This window comes from Gobius niger, assembly GCF_951799975.1.
Source record: "Gobius niger genome assembly, chromosome: 17".
NCBI lineage: Eukaryota > Metazoa > Chordata > Actinopteri > Gobiiformes > Gobiidae > Gobius > Gobius niger.
In genome coordinates this window covers 22,737,508-22,758,334 of record NC_136868.1, presented here as the reverse complement: position 1 = coordinate 22,758,334, position 20,827 = coordinate 22,737,508, and the positions used below count along the sequence as shown (strand labels likewise).

General features: G+C 41.6%; 1 protein-coding gene across 6 annotated transcripts in view; it reads left to right on the top strand.

The window, feature by feature from the left end:
* The window catches only part of ptprsa (protein tyrosine phosphatase receptor type Sa), a 207,812-nt gene that overhangs the window by 151,188 nt on the left and 35,797 nt on the right, over positions 1–20,827 (top strand). For 4 of the 6 annotated variants that reach the window (XM_079575485.1, XM_079575486.1, XM_079575487.1 and 1 more), the window contains 11 exons: positions 1,900–2,223; positions 3,463–3,656; positions 5,023–5,049; positions 6,159–6,276; positions 11,524–12,117; positions 13,051–13,145; positions 13,221–13,468; positions 13,537–13,624; positions 14,151–14,363; positions 14,935–15,101; positions 16,800–16,915. In XM_079575485.1, coding sequence (XP_079431611.1) covers positions 1,900–2,223; positions 3,463–3,656; positions 5,023–5,049; positions 6,159–6,276; positions 11,524–12,117; positions 13,051–13,145; positions 13,221–13,468; positions 13,537–13,624; positions 14,151–14,363; positions 14,935–15,101; positions 16,800–16,915 — 2,184 coding nt within the window. The remainder of the gene's footprint in view (positions 1–1,899; positions 2,224–3,462; positions 3,657–5,022; positions 5,050–6,158; positions 6,277–11,523; positions 12,118–13,050; positions 13,146–13,220; positions 13,469–13,536; positions 13,625–14,150; positions 14,364–14,934; positions 15,102–16,799; positions 16,916–20,827) is intronic. The other 2 variants (XM_079575488.1, XM_079575490.1) reach the window with 2 other exon arrangements.

Genomic DNA, 20,827 nt, shown 5'->3' with positions numbered 1-20,827 from the left:
CCGCTGCCCCCCCCTTCTTCTTTTTTTGCGGCAAGATTGAAAAGTGGGAGATCACTTTTGACGTAGAGGGCTTGTGAATACAATATGGAGCTGGAAAGGGCTGGAAATCCACTAAGAACATAAGTAAATAAGCACATTGGACACAGAAAGTGCTTTTGGCATCGGCCTCTAGGTCCTGTTCTATTTGATGTGTGCAGTGGGAGGACGCCTGTCTTTGGGTTTTGTTTATTTTTGTCCGTTTTCTGAAAGCAGAGTCGGGGCTGTGTCGTTAAACTTTGATGAATCTCGCAACACAAGCTTTCGGGGTCTTGCACAACAGTCTGGAAAGTGGCACCAGGTTAACCGCGCGGTGCAATGAAATGGGATTCATACAAAGAAATGATTTGAGAAAGAATATGCGGGACATGGCAAAAGAAGGATTTCAGATGGCTTCTCCTCTCACAGTCTTGTGGACCCTCTGGCCCAAATGATACATGAGAATTAAAACAGTCCTGGCTTCAGCACGGAGCTAACACTCTCCCTCACTGAGATGGCCCAAAGCTATTGATTCCAATCATATTTCGAACAAATGAGTCTTCTCAGAAATCCTAGCATTTGAATCGCCATGGGAGGGATAGTGTTAAGTCTCACCGGCTACATGTTGGTGTAGTCGGGTGCTGGCGGTAAGAAAGTCTATAAATGTTGTGTTTTGGGAGCCAGGTACGTATAGTGCAGACAATGCTTGTGACTTTGTTTATTTTACCTTTTCAGTGTCATTTTTAATTTCTGTTTCTTCAATGTAATATTTTCCCTTTTATTGTTTTCAATTCTTAATGTTGCCATTTATTTATTTTTCGATCATTTCTGCTATATAAACCATTCCTTTTTTAATTTTTGCTGTATGTATATTATGATTTCAAATTGTATGTTTGTGGTATTTTACCCTCATGTAACATAATGTAATAATGAACAAGGCTTACCACAACAAGATGGGCAAAAAAGATTTTAAAATAGAGATGTAGTGTATATCTTTATACCCCTACAACACTATAAGAAAGTATATGTTCGCTCCTTGCACAGCGCGCTCTTCGACCGAGTACACGCTGTGTCGGAGATTAGGGCGAGTTTGATTTAGTAGGTTTACAAATGTGCAGCTTTAGAACACGCTTAGGGAAAGGGACGGTTTGAGAAAAGACTTATGGCTGGCTATACGGACACCATTTTGGCTGTACTTATTGTATGTATGGAGTAAATGAAAATAGTGCTGAAAAAGTCTCAAGGATTAAGTTTTTCCGTTTAAACTGATGCATATTTTACAATTTGGTGGTCATAATACTTGTGATCTCATCTTTTATGAAGTCTCCTGCAGACAACGATGTGGCAGTACAGGGGGAAAAATGTAAGCCTGTAATCCCAGGTCATCGTGTTCTGTATTTGCTTTCATGCAGTTAATGCAGATTGCTGGATTATGGCTGGCTAGTTATGTATTTTCAGGTTTACTACAGCCCTCACTGATGACATGATTCAAACACTATTTGAGTCTATCCTGGTCAGTTTGAATTAGTCACAGATCATTTAATTAAAAGATCATTTAATTAAAAGAGTCGCTTATTTCTTAGGAATGCCTTGATTTATTATTACTATACTTAGAGCCACTTTTCATGATTCATAATTTTAACATTCGTCTGACTGCTTTTGTTTTGCCTTTGATTTTGTTTTTCCAGTTTATTCGTTTGTCCTGAGCTTTTATTTATGATTTTTGTTTTGAAATTTTCCTTTGGGTCATTTTCTTTATCTCTCCCATCTTTTATTTTTGTTTTTCACTTCCTCCTTCCTCCCTGTCCCCTCTCCCATGGTCTCTCCTACCTTGAACCCCCCCTCCCTGCCTTATCCTCCCCTTCACCCTGTCCACTTCACCAGAGCCCTCCGCCCCCCCTCAAGACATTAAGTGCAGCAGTGCCAGCTCCACCACCCTGCTGGTAAGTTGGCGCCCGCCACCGTTGAAGAGTCAGAACGGTGAGCTGGCGGGATATAAGGTGCGCTACCAGGTGGTGGGCGGGGCAGAAGGTGGGGCTGGTGAGGATGGCGAGGCGCTGGAGGAGGCCACGGTGTCGGCGGCCGAGGAGCAGGTCCTGCTGCAGCGCCTGGAGAAGTGGACCCAGTACAGCGTCGGCGTGTCGGCGCTCACTGCAGTGGGGGCCGGCCCGGAGAGTGAGCCCCTGGTCTGCCGCACCGATGAGGATGGTAATGTAGCACGCTCAAAACATAATATACTTATAAGTCCGTACAGGTTCATTGGTTAAATAATATCATTGCTCTGTTAAAATAATAGCTATAAGTCATAATTCAAGCTTGTGTGAAAATGCAAAAAATAAACCAAAAGTCATGCATATGTTCATAAGTATGTACACGAATGCTTGAACTAGATTTAGACCTGGTTTTAGTCCGGTTCATCAGCCTATTTTGTCCTCGCTGAATCCTTGTTCTTCTTGCTTGGAAAAGCTCATTACTGACTGGTAATGGTAGCACTCCAGAAGCCAAATATTTTACGAATCACATTTGTAGAGCCTGTAAATGATCAAATCAAAGGTCCTCATGGTGCACCAGGGAAATCAAGCACACTGTTGTTAAACAGAGCCAAATCTCATTTACCAGAGCCTGCACTTAACATTGATTTATCGGCTTTAAGGGTATACCAACCACATTTATCTGCGTGGTACACCGCAAGGTCATACTTAAGTCATCTGTGGAGTGCAAGTTAAGAGGCATATTGTTTTCCTGAACAAATCAATTGACTCTCCTTAAAAAGTTAAACATCAGAGATTGGCTAAAATCTCCGGTTCCCATTTGTTATGTTCACTGTAAATGTCGGTTTTCCAAGCTGAATTTTTACCTTTGCATAAAGAAAGTGAATACAATTGAGTTGAGTATGACTTGCACTTATACTTTTCAAACAGTTATGGTCATTGTCATGCCAGGCCAGTATTGTTATTTCATAACCTGTTAGTCAAATAGTCCAATATTTGCAAACTACTCTACTACTTGAGCATGAAACATGAGCTATTTGATCAAAAAGCAAAATCACAGAGAAAACCGCTGATGGCTCAAGTGACAAGTATAAATGTAAGTTTGTCACGGCGCAGGTGGCAGCTGGACAGATGTCTGACATTGGCTGGTATTTGCCACAATCCATTTCACATCCATTACCACAGCATTTCAAAGATCCTCTGACAATGATGCATGGTGAGTCCAGTGTAGTGACAAGCTTAAGTCCTGAAGATTTTTATAAAACTGCCTACTGGCTTAACGCACTGACAATAGCTTGGGCAATTTAAAGTGACATTTTCAACATAAAAAAGTGTTAAGCTGGGAGGTAGATATAGCTGAAGCCAGATTTTGTGTATAAACGAAGTGTATGATCCAGAAAAGATGGGCTTTCGTTCAAGTAAACAATACTTTTTTCTCTCTCTCTTTTGCCTTCAGTACCGGGGGCTCCTCCAAGGAGAGTGGAAGTGGAAGTGTTGAACTCCACTGCATTAAAAGTCATGTGGCGTTCACTGATACCTGGGAAACAGCACGGTCAGATCCGGGGCTACCAGGTGCACTATGTGCGTGTGGAAAATGGAGAGTCTCGGGGACTTCCACTTATCAAGGATGTGATGCTGGCTGATGCCCAGGTATGATCACTCTGCTTTGGTTTTCTCATTTCAACAAAAACACTTGCAAAAGCAGTATAATATTATAGCCTTTCATGGTGTAAATAACAAATAACTTCCACAATTCTCTGCTACAGTGTGACCTTCTTGTTGTAGACGTTTTGTCTCAGTTTATGGTTAACATTACTGGACCTATCCACATAGAACATAACACCCTTTTTGTAGAATTTTTTTGTAGAGGAATTTCCTCACATCACTTTCAAAAGGTGGTTGCATTTGTTGATATAGTAGTTTAAAGGACATACATACGATTAATAAAGCAAATTTGTACTCAGTCATAAGTGTTCATTTCAAACAGATGCACCTGTACTCTGTTCTCAGTCATATTTAATTCTTATTAACCATTTAAAATGCTCAAATTATATCACTTACAACCTGACCCTCTGCCCAGATGGGTCCGCCCCTTCCAGGCTGGGGACTATTGCCTTAAAACAACCCAAAAGGGTCTGCATTTGTATAATTGTTTAGGAAAGTATATACCCATGCAGTTGCCTGTAAAACATCCGCTCAGTCCATTTTGCAGCTCAGATAATCAAAAGTTGTCCTTGTTGTGGCTCTGCGGCTATACATGTATTGTTGGCCACAATATAGGGGGCCTTCCCTGTTGTATTTCATTTCTATTGCGTTCATATTATTTTCCACCACAGCCCACAACAGGAACTGTAATGAAAGCTTCACTCATCTTCTGCTGCCTCTTTTGACTGTGTGGTTTTTTATTAGCATCCCAGACCCAGGCTTCATGGCGACATCAGCCTTATAAAAGTCTGATTGTGTCCATGCACCAAACAGAAAAGGTTGAACATAATTATAGCTTCCACAGTCTGTAGATACGTGTGAAAGCCTTGACCAGATTACAGCTGACACCTTTAGAAGCCGTGATGTGCTTTTTTCCCCCTATTTTACTAAACTTGGTATATATGTACGAATACGCAATTACGCATGGTATACCGGATGAAAAGCAGGAGACTGTCCACAGTGGCAATCATCCACATGGAAATTGTAGCTTTCATGGAGCAACACCAGAAGAAGCAGTAGCATGCTGTATTTTAAAAGCAGAAAACTACCTCTTTCAAGGCATGAATTTCGGCATTGTTGAGAGATATATTGGTGCATTTTTAAAACATAAGCACACCATCTTGCAAATGCCCCGCCCTTGTTTCCCTATATAACATAAGCTGCAAATGGCTTCTCTTCCTGTGCCCTAACCAAAGTCAATGGCTTATTTCCACTCCCTAAAGCCTCACAGTCCTGTTTCTTCCTTCTCTCTCTCTCTCTTTTAAAATCACCGCTCTCTCGCTACACTCTTCTCTTTGGTGTGGTGGGTTAGTGGGAAACGGACGATACAGCTGAATATGTGAGTACAACTTCTCGTCTGAGTGCTCTGTGTACCTCAGTCGGTACAAACAGCGGCTATTGCATCAACATTGTCCGACCATTCCAGTCCACTCCCAATTTGCACGAGACTTATTCAGCGGATTGAATAACAACATTGCTCTGAGACGTGAGGCCAAACCATCATTATAGGGGCTAATGAAAAAAGAACTCTCTATAACCGTTAGCTTAAAACGGTGGCTGATGCAATATCCACTGCCCGCTGTGCTTGGAATGCTAATGCTACTCGTGTCCTGCTGTGTGTTAATAAACTGTGTTTTGTCTTGTGCTCTGGTGCAGTGATTGGTGTCTTTTTTTTTTTTTAAACATGATTTAATTTCCTGTGTGGTGACATAGATTGACATAGTAATTTTCGTTTGCATACTTTTTTTTTTTATCTGGAATTGTGTAAGGTGTAATGTCTGTTGCATGGGTTTTCTTTAAGGAGGTAATGAACTATTATGTGGATTTGATAGCAAGGCAGTCGCAAGGCAGTAAATCAAGGCTTAATTCTCATGCAAAGCGGCTAAATCTAATGTGTCTCTGCATTAGACAAAAGCCATCTCAGTTGCCTGACAGAAAATATTGCTCATTTAGCTTCTAAGCTATAAGTACTTCCTCGCAGGCCACCTGTCTGCCAACCCGCTTGTTAAAAAGCTCATTGTGAATTCATTCAGACCTGCCCCTTTGAAAGATTCATTAGAATTGATCCGAAGCCTCTCTTTGAAAAGAACTCAGGGAACTTAATGGCAATTTAGAAAAAAAAAATACCTTTGAATGGCTTGGATATATTCAGCATGCATTTATCACAAAGTTAAGATGCTGATTAGGGCTGAATGAAATTGCGCTGAAGAGTTAGGTTAGGGGTAGTTCAATTTACATACCTCATCCCTCCTGCACCACATGCAGACGGGGGGGGAAAGGGTTATGCATGCCTCAAGATGAGAGAACCTGGAGACACTCCTCGCTGAGGTTAACACTGGGGGGAGTGCGCAGTTTGAGATGCATGAATGGGAGGTCGTAACAAATTCCACAACACACATATTGACATTCTCCTGTTTTTGTCCACCCCCCCTCTCTGTTGTCGCTAAGGAAATGGTCATTGGAGGACTAAAGCCGGACACCACGTACTCCATCACTGTGGCCGCCTACACCACCAAAGGCGACGGGGCGCGAAGCAAACCCAAACTGGTGGTGACCAAGGGGGCCGGTCAGTATTCCTCACGTTTGATGTTTATTTTATGAAACCCCAACGAACAACCCCAACTATTTATTGTTATTGTGTGGGCATATATATATGGATTTGAATATCAGTAAATTAGTGTAAAAGCAATAAAGTACGTGCATTATGCAACTTTTATGTGGCTGTATAAGTGGTTAGCATGACACCTTTACTTTTCATCACAGTGGTCTCTACAATGCTCAAGGATCAGTTGTTTGGAAGGTTTTCACTGCTGACGGAGCCTCTCACCAGAAAACCTGCAAAACAATTGATCCTGGAGCGTTGGAGCGACCACCCACACATCTACTGAGTCACTTCAAGGTCAATACGCACAAATGTCAACTTTTTTTTTCCACATAAAAGTTTCATAATGCGGCTTTAAGTATCGAGTAACTGTGAGTGAGTCTCATTCATTATTTAGTTGACCAACACACCCTTAGATGATGGGACAATTGAAATAATATACCTGCAAAAAATAGCTTCTTTCCTTTGTGGACTCACAGTGAGATGAGTGACCAAAAACTAAACACAAATAGTACAAAGAGTACTGTTTACACTAATAACATGAGAAAGAATGACACTACATTACATTTATAATAAGCACTACGTACGCATTGAATGAATGTCTTTAACAACACTAACATGGCTGTAATCCAAATTTCCATTTAAGACTCTTCTACATTTTGGTGGGAACCGTGTCACCGACTGGTACATTTTGAAACAGCAGAAAATAAAGCGAACGCCGCATCACTGAACAGCTAAAAGAGAAGCTCAAACAACTTATGCAACAAGCTATTCACAGACGGAAGAGCCTCCAGACGCCGTGACGTCAGCGTTTTGTTTCTTTTTTTTTTGCCAAAATAAAGAAGCCACTTCAATACAAAACATCTCGATAAAGGCAGCGCCGTTTTTTGTGCTGCACAGAAGTCGATTCACATCAATTCCCAGAGTCTTTTCATTTTTTGGCGTCGCGGCATGTCTTTTGGCTGAATTCATCACGCGCTAACCCAAAAGAAGCTATCTTACTTTTTTTTTTTTTTTTAAACTACAACAACATCCATTCTGTCATTGCAAGTGTTATTGTCGTGTGGAAGAAAAGACCAGCTTTAAAAGTACTTTATGTGGTCCTTACAATGTGGCAGTAAAAGAAAAAAAACATGCACGCTGTTGTTACAAAAGTTGACAAAGGCTCGAAATGTTTGTCTGAAAACAAGTCTGTTGCACATCTTGACAAATCAATGACCATTTTTCTCAGCCGTGAGTAAGTTCTGCAAAAACTATAGATTAAACAGTTACGCTTTGAAGTGGCTCAAAGTCCGACTTTATCTGAAATAATTAGCGTTGCCTCAATCAAGCTAAACAACAGAAGATTTGTTTGTTATATTTTAACAGCGTAAAATGCTCAGAAGCACAGTCAGGGATTCACGGTGGCTGACTGGTTAGGACTCTTTACTCAATAGTTTGTCATAAACTTTTGGCTTGTTTCTGTATTGGCTTGGACGCTAAAAAGAAAAAAAAAATCCTGAGGCAGACACTCAATTAAAAAATGTTCCCTTTCCACAAATGCACAAAGGTAATAACATTTTTTGTGAATGTTCTCTGAAAGACCGGAAATAAGAAGGAAAACCCTACAGGATTTATTCCCCCCCTCCCTATCAGTCTGAATGAGTGTCAACATCGGGCCGCTAATAGTGCGGCCTGATGAGAAACGTGCCGGGAGGTCCACAAGGAGGGATTGAACTGGGGCTGACCCTGAAACGGACCTTGGAAAGAGGAAAAAGAGGAGTGGGGCCAAAGAGGAGAGCAGGAAATGAAATTGGGTATCTGGTTGAAGGGCAGGGAAGTTGGAGAAATATAGGTCAAGAGGGAGATGATCACCGAGAAGCCCAATGGCAGTCATGTACACACAGCAACACACAAGAGACTCTTCCCACTATTTACGTGTATTTGTGTGCACGTCTTTTGTCAGGGAGATTGCCCCTTGACCCTAGTCACCTTTTTCATTGCTCATTTTTATGCTCAACCAGTGCATACACTTCCATGCTGCCTGTTTGAGTCTTGCGGCATCAGGTAAAATCAAAACTAGGGCTGGGTATTGCTTAATTTTATTCAGTACCGGTTATTTAACAATATTTTTCCGATATCACTACTAAAATATTTGTCCTATAGAACCATAAAACAGGCTAATAATGTTAATTTTCCTTCCATTTAATTTCTTTTTCATTTGTATCATTTTTTTTTTAGTTGAAACAACCAAGAAACTTCCTTTAACTACATTTTAAAACCCAAAAAATCACGTTTTTCACATTCCTCCATGTGCTTTTCCCTAATTTTACCGAAATTTAAAAAATTTTACCTACATTTTTTTCTCCCAATTTTTTATTTTTTTCTCCCAATTTTACCCCAGTTGCTCTTCTAGTTTTTCCCCATTTCTTTCTTCTTTTACAATTGTTTTTTTTGTTTTGTTTTGTTATGTTTTGTTATGTGTTTTATTTTTTTATTTTTTTTTATGTTGTTGACCAACAGCATCAAAAATTGAATGTAAAATGTTATATTTCTTTTCGGTACCTGCTTTCAATGCTTTATTTTTTTCGATACCAATAGTACCTAAACCTTCTTTTTCGATACGACTGGTATCGTTTAACGTTACCCAGTCCTAAACAAAACAAAACTGGATATGGAAATTAATGAAACAGAAATACTGCTTTACACTAGAGCTTTACCAGATCTCTCTTTAGGATGACTCAAAAGGGTAGAGCAACGTAAGCTGTGACGACTTCATTCAGGAGCCGGTCGAGGAAATTTGAAATGTCAAAACGTAGGCACACGAGAGCGCATGCGGGGGGGCCACGGTATCATTATCCCAGGTTAGATTTCCTTGATGAGCCGTGAACGCCGGGCCAGACTGGGCTTTTAAATGACACCAAGCTGAGCTATAGTACGCTGCTGCGGAGTATTAGGAGCATCCGTCTCTCCCCCGCTATCCCATTAACAGAGGCGTTCACACAAACACACTTCTGTGTTCCTGTTGGGAGAAGCAACGCATTAGGGAAAGGAAATGAGTGCGACTGCTGGAGATGACCATGTTCGAACATCCTGCGTCTGCAACACAAAGGAAATATATCCAAGCCCTTAAACGTCAGTATGCCAGCAAATATGGGTTTGAAGCAAAGCATAACTTCTATCATTTAAGGCTCTATGTTAGGGTTTGTTTTGGCTTTTGTTTTGATACTTAGAGACATGTTAGCCTTATTGTTTATCACTTTGTCTACCTTAATATGTTTAATATTAGGAATGCATTGATATGATACTGATATCGGATATCGGAGCCGATACTGGAGAAAAATATGATATCGGGTATCGGTTACACATTTCTGATACTGAACCGATACCAGTTTTGGCTTTTACCGCCTTAAAAACACAACTTTTACCACCTAAACCTAAGTGAATATGGGCATGCTGCATATCATTGTAAAGCTAAGAACCTCGAGAATTCAACCATTGAGTACGTTTTAACCCCCGCAAATGTGTTTTTAATCAAAGGCTGGTTCAGAAACTATGATAGAAATACCTAAAGTAGCCTTATAAAATATCATAACCACTGCTGAAGCCAAGTGTTAACTGATTTCACATATTTGTAATGATCACTTCATGTGAGTTTTTTATATTAATGTAACCTAAAGCCTGTCGTATACCCAATTGGTGTAGAAAAGTCCAGTGATCCTTGTTTAATGTTTATTTCAAGAGATTATCAATAGATATAATGGATAATTGATCTGTAACATGACTATAACATTTTTCACTCTGAGAAAGACACTTTTAAGAAAAGCTCTTGGTATCGGTTGATATGGGATATTGGCAGATACTCAAACCCCAGTATCGGTATTGGTAGCAAAAAAGCTGGATCGGTCCATCTCTATTTAATATAATGTAAGCTCCTCACAAACGGGGAGATCATGTATAAAAACTAAAAAATAGCCATGATCATTGTGAAAGAAATAATCTGGTCTGGAAGCATTTTGAGTGCTGAAATGATCAGAATCCAGCAAAGGGGCCTGGACTTAAATAAACGTGCAACATGAAAAACAACAAACGTTTTTTTTTCTTGAAATTGCAAACCAGTATCGGAAACTTTAATCCACTCCCCGTGAGGAAAGCACAAAACACAATCTCTAAGTGGACTGCCTATACCCCGCTCCGGCGCACCATTAGTCTGTTTGTTGGATTAACTCATCCCTGTGTTTGTCAGATCACAACTTTGATTACATTTGCCAGTTACCTCCAGCATCACGCTGTTTATATGTGGGCCCAGATTCAATCTATTTACAGAGAGATTGGTCTCAAGTGTGGATCAGCCACTCTCATCTCTCACAACGCCTTGACGGCAACTTGAGAACTAAAAGCTCCCTGTAAGCGCTGCGGCTTCTATCACTTTGATGGGCCTTAAATGGTGGGTTAGGATGAGACGTTTGTCATCCATAAAGCACGGCGAAAACTGGGCCACTCTGAAGAATGGTGTCTAGACCCCAAGTGTAGATCATCCATTTTATAGCACGCAATGACTCTTTGAGCGGAGAGCGCCTCTGTTCTCAGCTGAAAGTTTTAGTAATGCCTTGCTCTACTGAAATTATTTTGGCTGTTCCGTATATGAATCATGAAATTGTAATGGGTGCAGTGATCACTCAAGAATTTAGAGGCTCTAAGGAGGTGCTGCCAAGCTGAGGCAACACAAGCAAACCTGTGCTGGATTGTTGAAAGTGTTTAGATGTAGTCTCTGCGCTGTGATTGCTTTATTTGTGTGACTTTATCTTGTATTTTAGAAATGATAGTATACCTTTATCCTTTTACTCAAGGACTTACTTTATTTATTATCAATCTTAATGGCCAGAGAAGAAATCTAAAGTTTGAAAGGCCAGATCCAAGTTAACAAAGACAAATTTGTGTTATTGTGATCGCAATATTAGGTGAACCAAGCCATATAACAAGAAGACGAAAAATATTGCAGAATTGAAGAGATCTTTCATCTCCCATTTTGGTAACACAGCCTAAAACAAAAACACATGGTAACTTTAAAAATGCATATAGTCACCTTCTTCAATTTTAGCCTATTTTTTAGAGTCTTGACTGTTTTGTCAAGTCTTTTTAAGTTATCAAATAATGCATTTTCTTTTCTCATAAATATTTTGCAGCTGCACTTTATACCTATTTATGTATTTCTTTGTTGTTTTCTTACAGTGCCAGGGCCACCCTATCTCTCAGTGGCTCAAGGCTCCCCGACATCTGCTTTAGTTCGCTGGGACCCCCCCGACCTGACAAATGGAATGGACTTACAAGGATACCGGCTCCAGTTTGGACGGAAAGATGTCTCCCCTCTGGCCACACTTGAATTTGCCGCTCAAGAACGAGAGTACTCAGTTGGCAATATTCACCGAGGGGCTGCCTACGTGTTCAAAATCTCAGCCAAGAGCAGGGGGGGCTTCGGAGATGAGGCTGTGAAGGAACTTAATGTCCCGGAGAATTCACCTGGAGGTTATCCTCAGATAAATGAGGGATCCAACGTGACATGCTGCTCGGTGCAAGTGTCCTGGTCCCCCCCAGTGCTGGCGGAGAGGAACGGGGTCATCACTGAGTACACCTTGGCCTATAAAGAGGCTGGGACTGGAGAAGCACCAAGAGAACTTCACCTCCCTCCCAATCTGTCCAGCTATATACTCAACAGTCTCAAACCCAACTCAGCGTATGATGTGAAAATACGTGCTCACACCAGTGTAGGTCCGGGGCCCTACAGCCCCCCTATGCAGTATCGGACGGTGGCCTTTGACCCAACAGGTAGGGCTTGCTGTTTCTCTTCCAGTCTGGTTGACAGGGGGTTGGAAATTGGATAAAACACTAAATCACAAAATGAAATCTGCCCCACCCCCTCCTTCAACCACCTTCACTTCACTTCAAGAGCAGGAAACTGAATTGATAACTATGTTTGCCGTGGGATACTCACACCACTAACCCAAACCAGGTAACACCAAGTCAGTCAGTCAGTCTAGTCAGCCTGTTTATATGAGGAAGAAGTTTGAGGTAAGTGCTGTTTGGTCAGACGTCCAGTCATTCTAGCAGCCCTGAGCCCTCACCCAGTTATCCATCCCAGTAAACACCAGGTAGGACGTTTGTGAAAGGAGCTCTGGAACATACGAGCGCAGACAATGGTTGTTTGTTTTGATTTTGAGATATTCTTCCCACCTTTACCCCCTCCCTGATTCCTTGTTACTCCTCCCCTTGTTCCTCTAAGGGACAGCTTGTGGCATGGCATCCCCCTGATGCACTGCTGAGGACTGTTAGCATGCTGTGTCTTTGGTCTGTCTCTTTGCCCAGTTGGCAGCACGTTGGCAGTGGCAACCCGAATCAGTAAAAAGAGAAACAAGGTTAAGATGGACATATGCCAGTTGTTAATGGCAGGCATAGCTTGTGGGATGAGGTGAGATGGGTTGGCACTGTCCACGCCCGCTGACCAGTGGTCACGCCCTTCTGCTCCATGGGTTTGTCATCCATGAGTCTTACGTGCTGTGTGTCTTAACCAAAAGCCCTTCTCACAGCCAATCACAGCTCACGGGTTACACCACTCCAACCCAGAGGAACCTCGCAGGGGAACAGCATCTTATTTAAAAACTGTTTTGTTTTTTTTAATTAACTTTACAGTCTGTTCAAATGGAAAACTGCATTTTCACTAACAAAATGTTTTCCACATTATTCATGTTTTCTGTTCAACAGATGTCCCAAAGAATTTTACAGTCAAGTGGGCAACCAAGACCACTGTAGTGCTTTCATGGAAGTTTTCCAATAGCAGATCCCCATATAAATGCACTGTAAGTTTTTCAAGTCATGTTTTGTTCTTCCATCTGAATAGAGTGGCCCTGTTTGTAACCACTTTCTTGCTTTAGATCGAGTACAATCGCCAAAAAATGGATGTGGATGCCAGGCAGATGAGGGTCCTGGTGACTGGCCTCAGACCCAACAGCACCTATGAGTTCAGGGTGACCTGTCAGGAGAGCGCAGATGGAGGTCCCAGACACCGCGTGGTGGCCAGGACTGCACCTCTGATCCTGAAGAAACCCAAACTGGACATCTATGCCGAACCCGACAACATGCTGACGATGTCCTTCCCACCAGTGGAGAGCAAAGATATCAAGTCAGTGTTGCATCATTTTCAACATTCTCTCACATGAATGGACATTTGACCTTTTGTTGTGTTTGTAGAATTTTCTATGTAGTTGTTGTCCCCTTGAAACGGACATCAGGAACTGTCAAAAACCTGAAGAATCCAGACGAGATGGACATAGAAGAGGTATGCTGTCTGTTTTTCTAAAATCATTGAATAAAAAAAACGGAATTCCTAAAGGCACTTGTTTTGATGGCAGCTGAGAAATTGTGTTGTTGAAGACAGGGGCTCACATAAGTACTTCTCAGCTATGCTAATTTGTCCCCTGAAGCATGCAGTGGGGAGAATTACACAGTCTTCCCACTCTTCGTCGCTCGAGGTCACCTTGAGCAGCAGATCAACAGCTAGCATCCCCATTGGATTTGGGATTACAGAGAAACCCCTCTGCTGCGCGCCCGCCTCTGTCTGCAGTGAGCGGCAGCGGTTGGGTGGTGCAGTGGGGATGGAACTCTGCGTGGAATTTTGCCAAATTGTTTGCAGCTTTTATTGTCTACAGGCTCCGACAGACCAGCAATTTGTTTTCCTTAGTCTCAGCTCAGTAAAGGCAATTTAAAGCCTAATAAACCTTTTGGTCTGCTATAAATTACATGTTTAAAATTAATAGTGTATGTATGATTTAATTAAAGCGTTTGTTTTATTGCTCCTCTCTCAGCTGCTGCGGGAGGTGACCCTCAAACGGCGGACACGGCGTCAGTTGGCCCAACTGGACCAGAATAAGCCGTACATCACTGCGTGCTTCAGACAGCTGCCCTCCAGCTTCACTGTGGGCTCGGAACATCGCCACAGCAGCTGTGAGAACAAGCCCCTGGAGTCTGCGCAGGAGTACGTCTTCTTCCTGTTGGCTGAACTCAATGCCACTTCTGGAGTAAGTTCCTACATCATGCCAAGCTCAATGGCCATTTGCTCAATTAGATATTTAACTTCATTTAGAGGCTAGTTAGTCATTTCTCTTGCATGTGTATGCTGTTGTTTAGGAACATTTTAAGCTGAATTGAATTTACTTACTTGGTTTATTTGGAGAGGACAGGGCACATTGATTAACTCTCAGTACAGATGCATTTCTAACTGTTGTCCTCATACATATAAAACTACAGCAATGCAAAATACAGAAACAGTCTTAGAATATATATACACTATTTACAACCAACCCAGGCAGTTTTTATCAATTTTAAACTTCCCCAATGTAACACTTTGCAGCCTTTTCAACAAATGGTAACATAACTTTTAACATTTTTTTTTTTAGCTTTCTTTAAAAATACTGTAAATATGAGAAACTTGTGAATAATGATTGGAAAACTATTCCAGCTTATGCACCCTTCAAAGAACGGTGTTATAAACTCCACAGGGCAAGGAGCCAAACCATGGAGGGATTTGTAGATGAGGCGAGCGTGTTTGAAAAATGTAACCAAATACCCGTTATCAACTTGTTATTTCAGAAAATGTTTGCAACCAGCCCTTACACTGACACAGTGATGACTCCAGAGAGCCACGTAGATCCTCTCCCTGTGGAGACGGGAGGAGACGGGCTCATCTGGGTGGTGGGCCCCGTCCTGGCCGTGGTCTTCATCATCTGCATCGTCATTGCTATTCTCCTGTATAAGAAGTGAGTTATCTCATAATCTTTAGGCCTGTTACATAAATAATAAAATGTTGTTAAATTGGTGTAAATGGGGTTCTTATTATATCATTATGGGGGATATTGAATCTAATGGAATATATAAAATGCATGTTTTTGCTGAATGCTTTCACACTAGTCTCTCAGAGGAAATAAGTAAATCGGGCCGCATTACTGTGCTTTGTTTTGGTGCAGATTTCACAATGACTTCAGCATCAGCCCTAGAATAGGTTAGACTCAAATAAACTGGAGAGCATATGTTTATACACTCACAGTTTCAGCACCACCTTGCTCCAATTCAAGCACTGTGCGTTTTTCAAAAGGCTTCTCGAGCCTCGAGTGTTTTGCATAATAGGATTGGCAGAAAATGCTCAAGCAGCCGGTCTTTTCTTTATGTTAAATTGAACAGTGCTGCTTCTCTCTGAGAGACTCTTTTAATTTCTGTTTTACATCCATCACAGGCCATTCCAACATTGGCTTGTGTTTGTTACTTTTTTAACGTTATTTTTGTGTTATTTACTTGGTGTTTTGGGAAGTTGTGTGAAAGCAGCCAGACTTTTATTATTCATAAATATCAACAAGGGAAGTTGCATGTTTATACGCTATGTATAAAATGAAAGTGATTTTCTGCTAAAAGGATGCTTGTGGGAAGTGAGGGGGTTGGAGAAAGAGAGACAGAGATTTTTTTTTTTCCGAGGTGTTGATCAAAAGCTGCTTAAAGCTTAAAAATGTCTGTTTTATACCAAGTAGGGCATATTCTATACTGTCTGATTATGTAGACTACTCCGTAACACATGAGTTGTATGTGCCTTTAGTCAAAACATTTAGTAGTCCAAGTTGCAGTCAGAGGTGGCCCTACATTCCAGGGCAGACCCCAGAGCATGGGGGCCATGGCTGGTGTGGATAACCCAAGTGTAGCTCAAGGGTGTCAGTTGATCCCGCACTGTCTGACCTTGCCTTACCTTCTTGACGGTGGTTAGGGAGAGTAACATCTCTCCTTGGATCTTTTTCTCTCTTGTCTTTCTCTCCACCTCACTCGCCCCATCTCTCCCTGGTGAATAGTGTTTCCCGGGTCTGCCCTTGGCCCTGACTTTGCCCTTTCCCATCTGTATCTGCAGCCCCCGCCCTCAGTACCCATGCACACATTCACTGACAGACAAACACCTTAATAGAAAAAGCATCGACTTAAATCGAAGCTTACCTTCACTATTCATTGACACTGCATTGTAACACACACTACATACTTACACCTCCCATCGCCAATGAGCCTTACGGTGCGTTTTGCGAGCCCAGCAGTGACCCCTGTGAATTTTAAACTGCGCTCTATTGATTTCTCTCTCTTCTCGCCTTCCCCTTTTCCCCTTTTCTCCTTGTGTGTTGTCTTTTCGCCATCTTTATACATTTATTTGACTTCCATTGCTTTCTATGGAAACAGCAAACCTGACAGGTAAGCTTTAGCTGCGATTTATTGCACTTTGCAGTGAAGGGTAAAAGAAAACGCTTGGCTCAGCAAAAAAGACGCATTTAATTAGGGGGGGGGGGGGGTTTGACAGGGTTTGGCTTCCAAGTTAGTTTCTTGTTTACAGACAGATCTGGTCTCAAAGTTAGCCATCAAGAATATGCCTTTGACTCTGTTTTTCCACATCTAACTCTTTTTCATTCTTTGATTTATTTACTCTTTTTTAGCCGTAAACGAAAGGAATCAGAACCTCGCACAAAATGTCTGCTGAACAACGCAGATATTACCCCGCACCATCCGACAGATCCGGTGGAGATGAGACGAATCAACTTCCAGACTCCAGGTATGAACCAGCACACTGCATGCTTTCAGTACCTCCATTAATATGACTAACTATGTGGATTTTGCTAGCACATGAATTTGACACTATAATCTAGGTGACTAATCTATGTAGTAAGTATGCTTATATATATGACCCCCAATTCTAATCTGCTTTGATGGTATAGACTCCTTCTGTAAATGTGTTAGCTTTACTTTATAGCTTCATTTCTGCTATCTGTCTGGTGATATGGTAAATGTTGACTGGGGAAAAAAAAACAATGCTTTCATGCATTACATCAGCCACGTAACTCTTAGGTGCAGGAGCTTAAAAAAGACTTCAAGATCCCTTCATATTTTATTAAAGTAAAAGCTACTCTCTCGATCGTATCGGTTTCGACATGGCATGTATAATCCATAGAAATAGATTTTAACACCACCAAATGATGCAACGAAGTTAAATCCACCCGGCACGTGCAATGGTTACAAATTACATTCCTGATTAACATTTTTCTGCTTTTAGAGGTCATTTTCTGCTGTTTAAAGTGTTTTCCTCATTCAACCGGGCAAACTGAAAAGGTGGGGTGGTTAGACCAGACGGTTTTTTTTTACCCCGCGTTTTGGAGCGCCTCTGTTCCTTCCCTCTCACCTCCATCTGATGCTTATCCGGGCTAAAGCCAGGTGTTAACAACAGAGCACATCCAATCCCACCCTCGTTCTCCGAGGCGTCGCCACCTAAAGCCGCGCTGACATCTTTCTCTTGTCTGCTTTTCCAAGCCATTACTCCCATGTTTTTTTTTTTTCGGCAGCTGCTCGGTAAATGATGATGCGCTTTTTTTACGGCAAGGTCAAAAGATGCCGTGGTTTAGGGAGTTTGAAGTCAGGTTTGGAAAATCGCACTTCCCCACGGTTGCTTTGAGGTGAGATGGCAGATTAGGTTGTCGCTCTTCTTATAGCGGTTCATTTGTGAGTGGATTTCAAGTGGCTTTTTTCCTTATCCTCCCAACAAGCTAAAGAGTGGCTGAAAGCGGAACGAAGGCAAATGGAAGTCCTTTTTTTTTTTTTTACATTTGAGATAGTGGGGCAAGCAAAACCTGATCTTTTTCTTTTGACACATCTTAACTTCACTACAGAGGGCGTCGTTATAATATTGCTGACTTACAAGATACCAATTTGACAGTAATTTTGGCAATAATTTGCTCCATAAACAGACCCAGAGCTTCCAAAATGTTAATATAAATGCTGACCTGAAAAAGGTATACCGTATTTTCCGGACTTTAAGTTGCACTTTTTTCATAGTTTGGCTGGGGGTGCTACTTATACTCAGGTGTGACTTATATATCAAAATGTATATTTTCACATGTTTGTTATTTTTATACTGACAGCCACTAGAGGGCACTCGAGGCTTGTGTACCAGTACTGTGAACACAAATGCCCCCAAAAAGAAAATCATATTCTGCAGATTACAAGCCGAAAACTGTAATCGAGTAGCAGAAAGAAAGTTTTGAGTAAGTGAGGAAGTTTTGAGGGACTGGCGAAAAGCTGAGGCTATTCTTACTGAAATGAAGAAAACAAAAACAGCTAATCGTGGGCTACAAGCTAGATGGTTACAGCTAGAGCAACGTGCTGCAGGGAGAGGCTTGTCAACGGTGCACTAGGGTGGCTGGTGCGACCTATACTCCGGAGCGACTTATAGTCCGGAGAATATGGTATGAACTGTGAACTTTTTTGTACTAAACCTTGTTATTTTACGAATTCTCCCAAATTTTGGTAGTAGTTAAACATAAACACACCCAACATCTATCATTCTTGCGTCGTCGTTTTCTTTTCTCCCCTTCTTGCCTCTCGCGCTGCTGTCCCGGAGTCTACTATGTCTGTCAGCCATCTATCCGTCATTCATGACCAGTCACTCCAGCAATCAAAAGGCTTGAGTTTCAAAAAGTGAGCCTCCTCAAAAAGCCCACAGAGGCCCTTACAAAAAAAATCCAAACACTCTTGCGTCAGTGAGAGGAGAGACAGAAAGAGTGGAGGGGGGGGTACACAAATGGATTCCTCTGTCGGTGGTTCAATTTTCTGTCGCCATCTGCTTGGTATTCAGGGCTTGTGGAGTGCCTCTTTAATGACAAGGTTATAAAGGGTCATTGTCTGTATTTGTCTCTCTGACTTGCACCGTGCACACAGCCATCCTCTTTTTTTTTTTTTTAAATAATAGAAATTCCATGTCCTTTGCTTCAACAATCCAATGCAATACGACTTCTCATTCAGCAGCCGTGCCATTGTTCCACAGAATTGGGCGATGTTGTTATCTCCGCACACAGGGAATTTAATTTGAATGGACAATTTTGGCCCAATTAAGTGGGCCGGTGAGCATTTGTGAACATCCTCCCATCAGCTAATAGCCGCCATTGTTCAAACGAGCTTTACTCCCAGTGCACTTATCCAAAGCCTCTCCAGTCCGGCCAGGCATATGCTGACCTCCGCGACGAGACAACATGTTTGCGATTAGCTTATCCCAACAAGCGGAGCGTGCCTAATGTGTCAGGGTTTGGAGATTGCGCTTGTTTTTAAGGCCCTGCGTCGTGCACAATTGACTGTTTAAAAACATTCAACCATATTATACGTTATATTCCCATCAAAAACATACAGGACTTGGAGATTTCTATGATCTTCCTCAGTGTTTTACAGTCTAGACGTGTTCACTAAACTTGTTTCTGATCCTGCCCCACATTAATTAACCTGTTTGCCATTTCAGATTCACATTTTTGTAAATTACATTTTTTTTCACTGCTACCCTGGTCACTGGTGTGCAAAAGGAGGAAGTGTGCCTTTAGTATAACTGCTTGTTTTAATATCATTAAACATAAGGTTATTCTTTATGCACATACGCTAAATTACATTAAAAAATCAAGCCTAAGGGGCAATAAGCATAGTTTTAAAAGACTGAATACAGTATAATATTGGATCTTTAAAGCCCATACGTCTGAGGATGACCTGACAGTGACATCCGATAACTCCTGGGGGCGCTAAGTGGCTCATTCGGTCGTAATGTGCAGTGGTGCCTGGGGTTTAATTGTCAAATGGGGCGCAGTAATGAAGCAGCACGACTCACTGGACATTTACTGTCAATCCCCGGCCAAAAGCTCTCTCCATTTTGCCATCTCTTTCATTCACTTTATCTCCAATCCATTTTCAATCTTATGCTGTCTACTTCGAGCGTAGCCATTAAAAAACCTGAGAAAGTGGAACAGCTGGTAATAACAGTAAGGGCAGCCTATTTTTCAATGCTCTGTCTTCACATTTATGCTTTGACGGTTTATATATTCGGAGAAAACCCACATGATTGCTTTGAAGGAAAAGAAGAAAAGTGAATTTTTAAACTCAAAGATTAAAACAAAACTTTTCTTTTAACCTCAATCTCTCAGTAATACTCTTTTGACGCTTCCTTATTTTCTTTACTGGGTGGAGGCTCAGCTCTATTTGGTACGACACACATTACTTAAATTATATTTACAGTACAGCTGTAACGTCATACACTGCAATTGTAAATGGCAATTTTGACAGACAGCCGACCAGGAGTGCCAGGTATCGGCGGCCAAATCCATCCAAAACCTGCAGACATCCAGAACTCTCTCACATAGAAAGTGCAGGTCTGATGGATGTGAGGTTTTGTCATTTAAAAAAAAAATCATGATGCACTGACAAAACCTGCAAAAAATACCCATCAAAAATCCATTTCCACGGGCCTTGGCAACCCTACTGCTGACTCGCTAGCGTGGCACGTCCACTGTTAGCTTACCTTCATTTGCTTTTAGCAGCTTCATCTCATAATTTTGGCTTTGCACTCCCGAAAAACTTTTATAAACTCCTTTAAAAAGTGGTATTTGTCCAGAGTGTTGCCCTTGCACAACCTCTTTAGGTGATAATATTATGAGTGTTT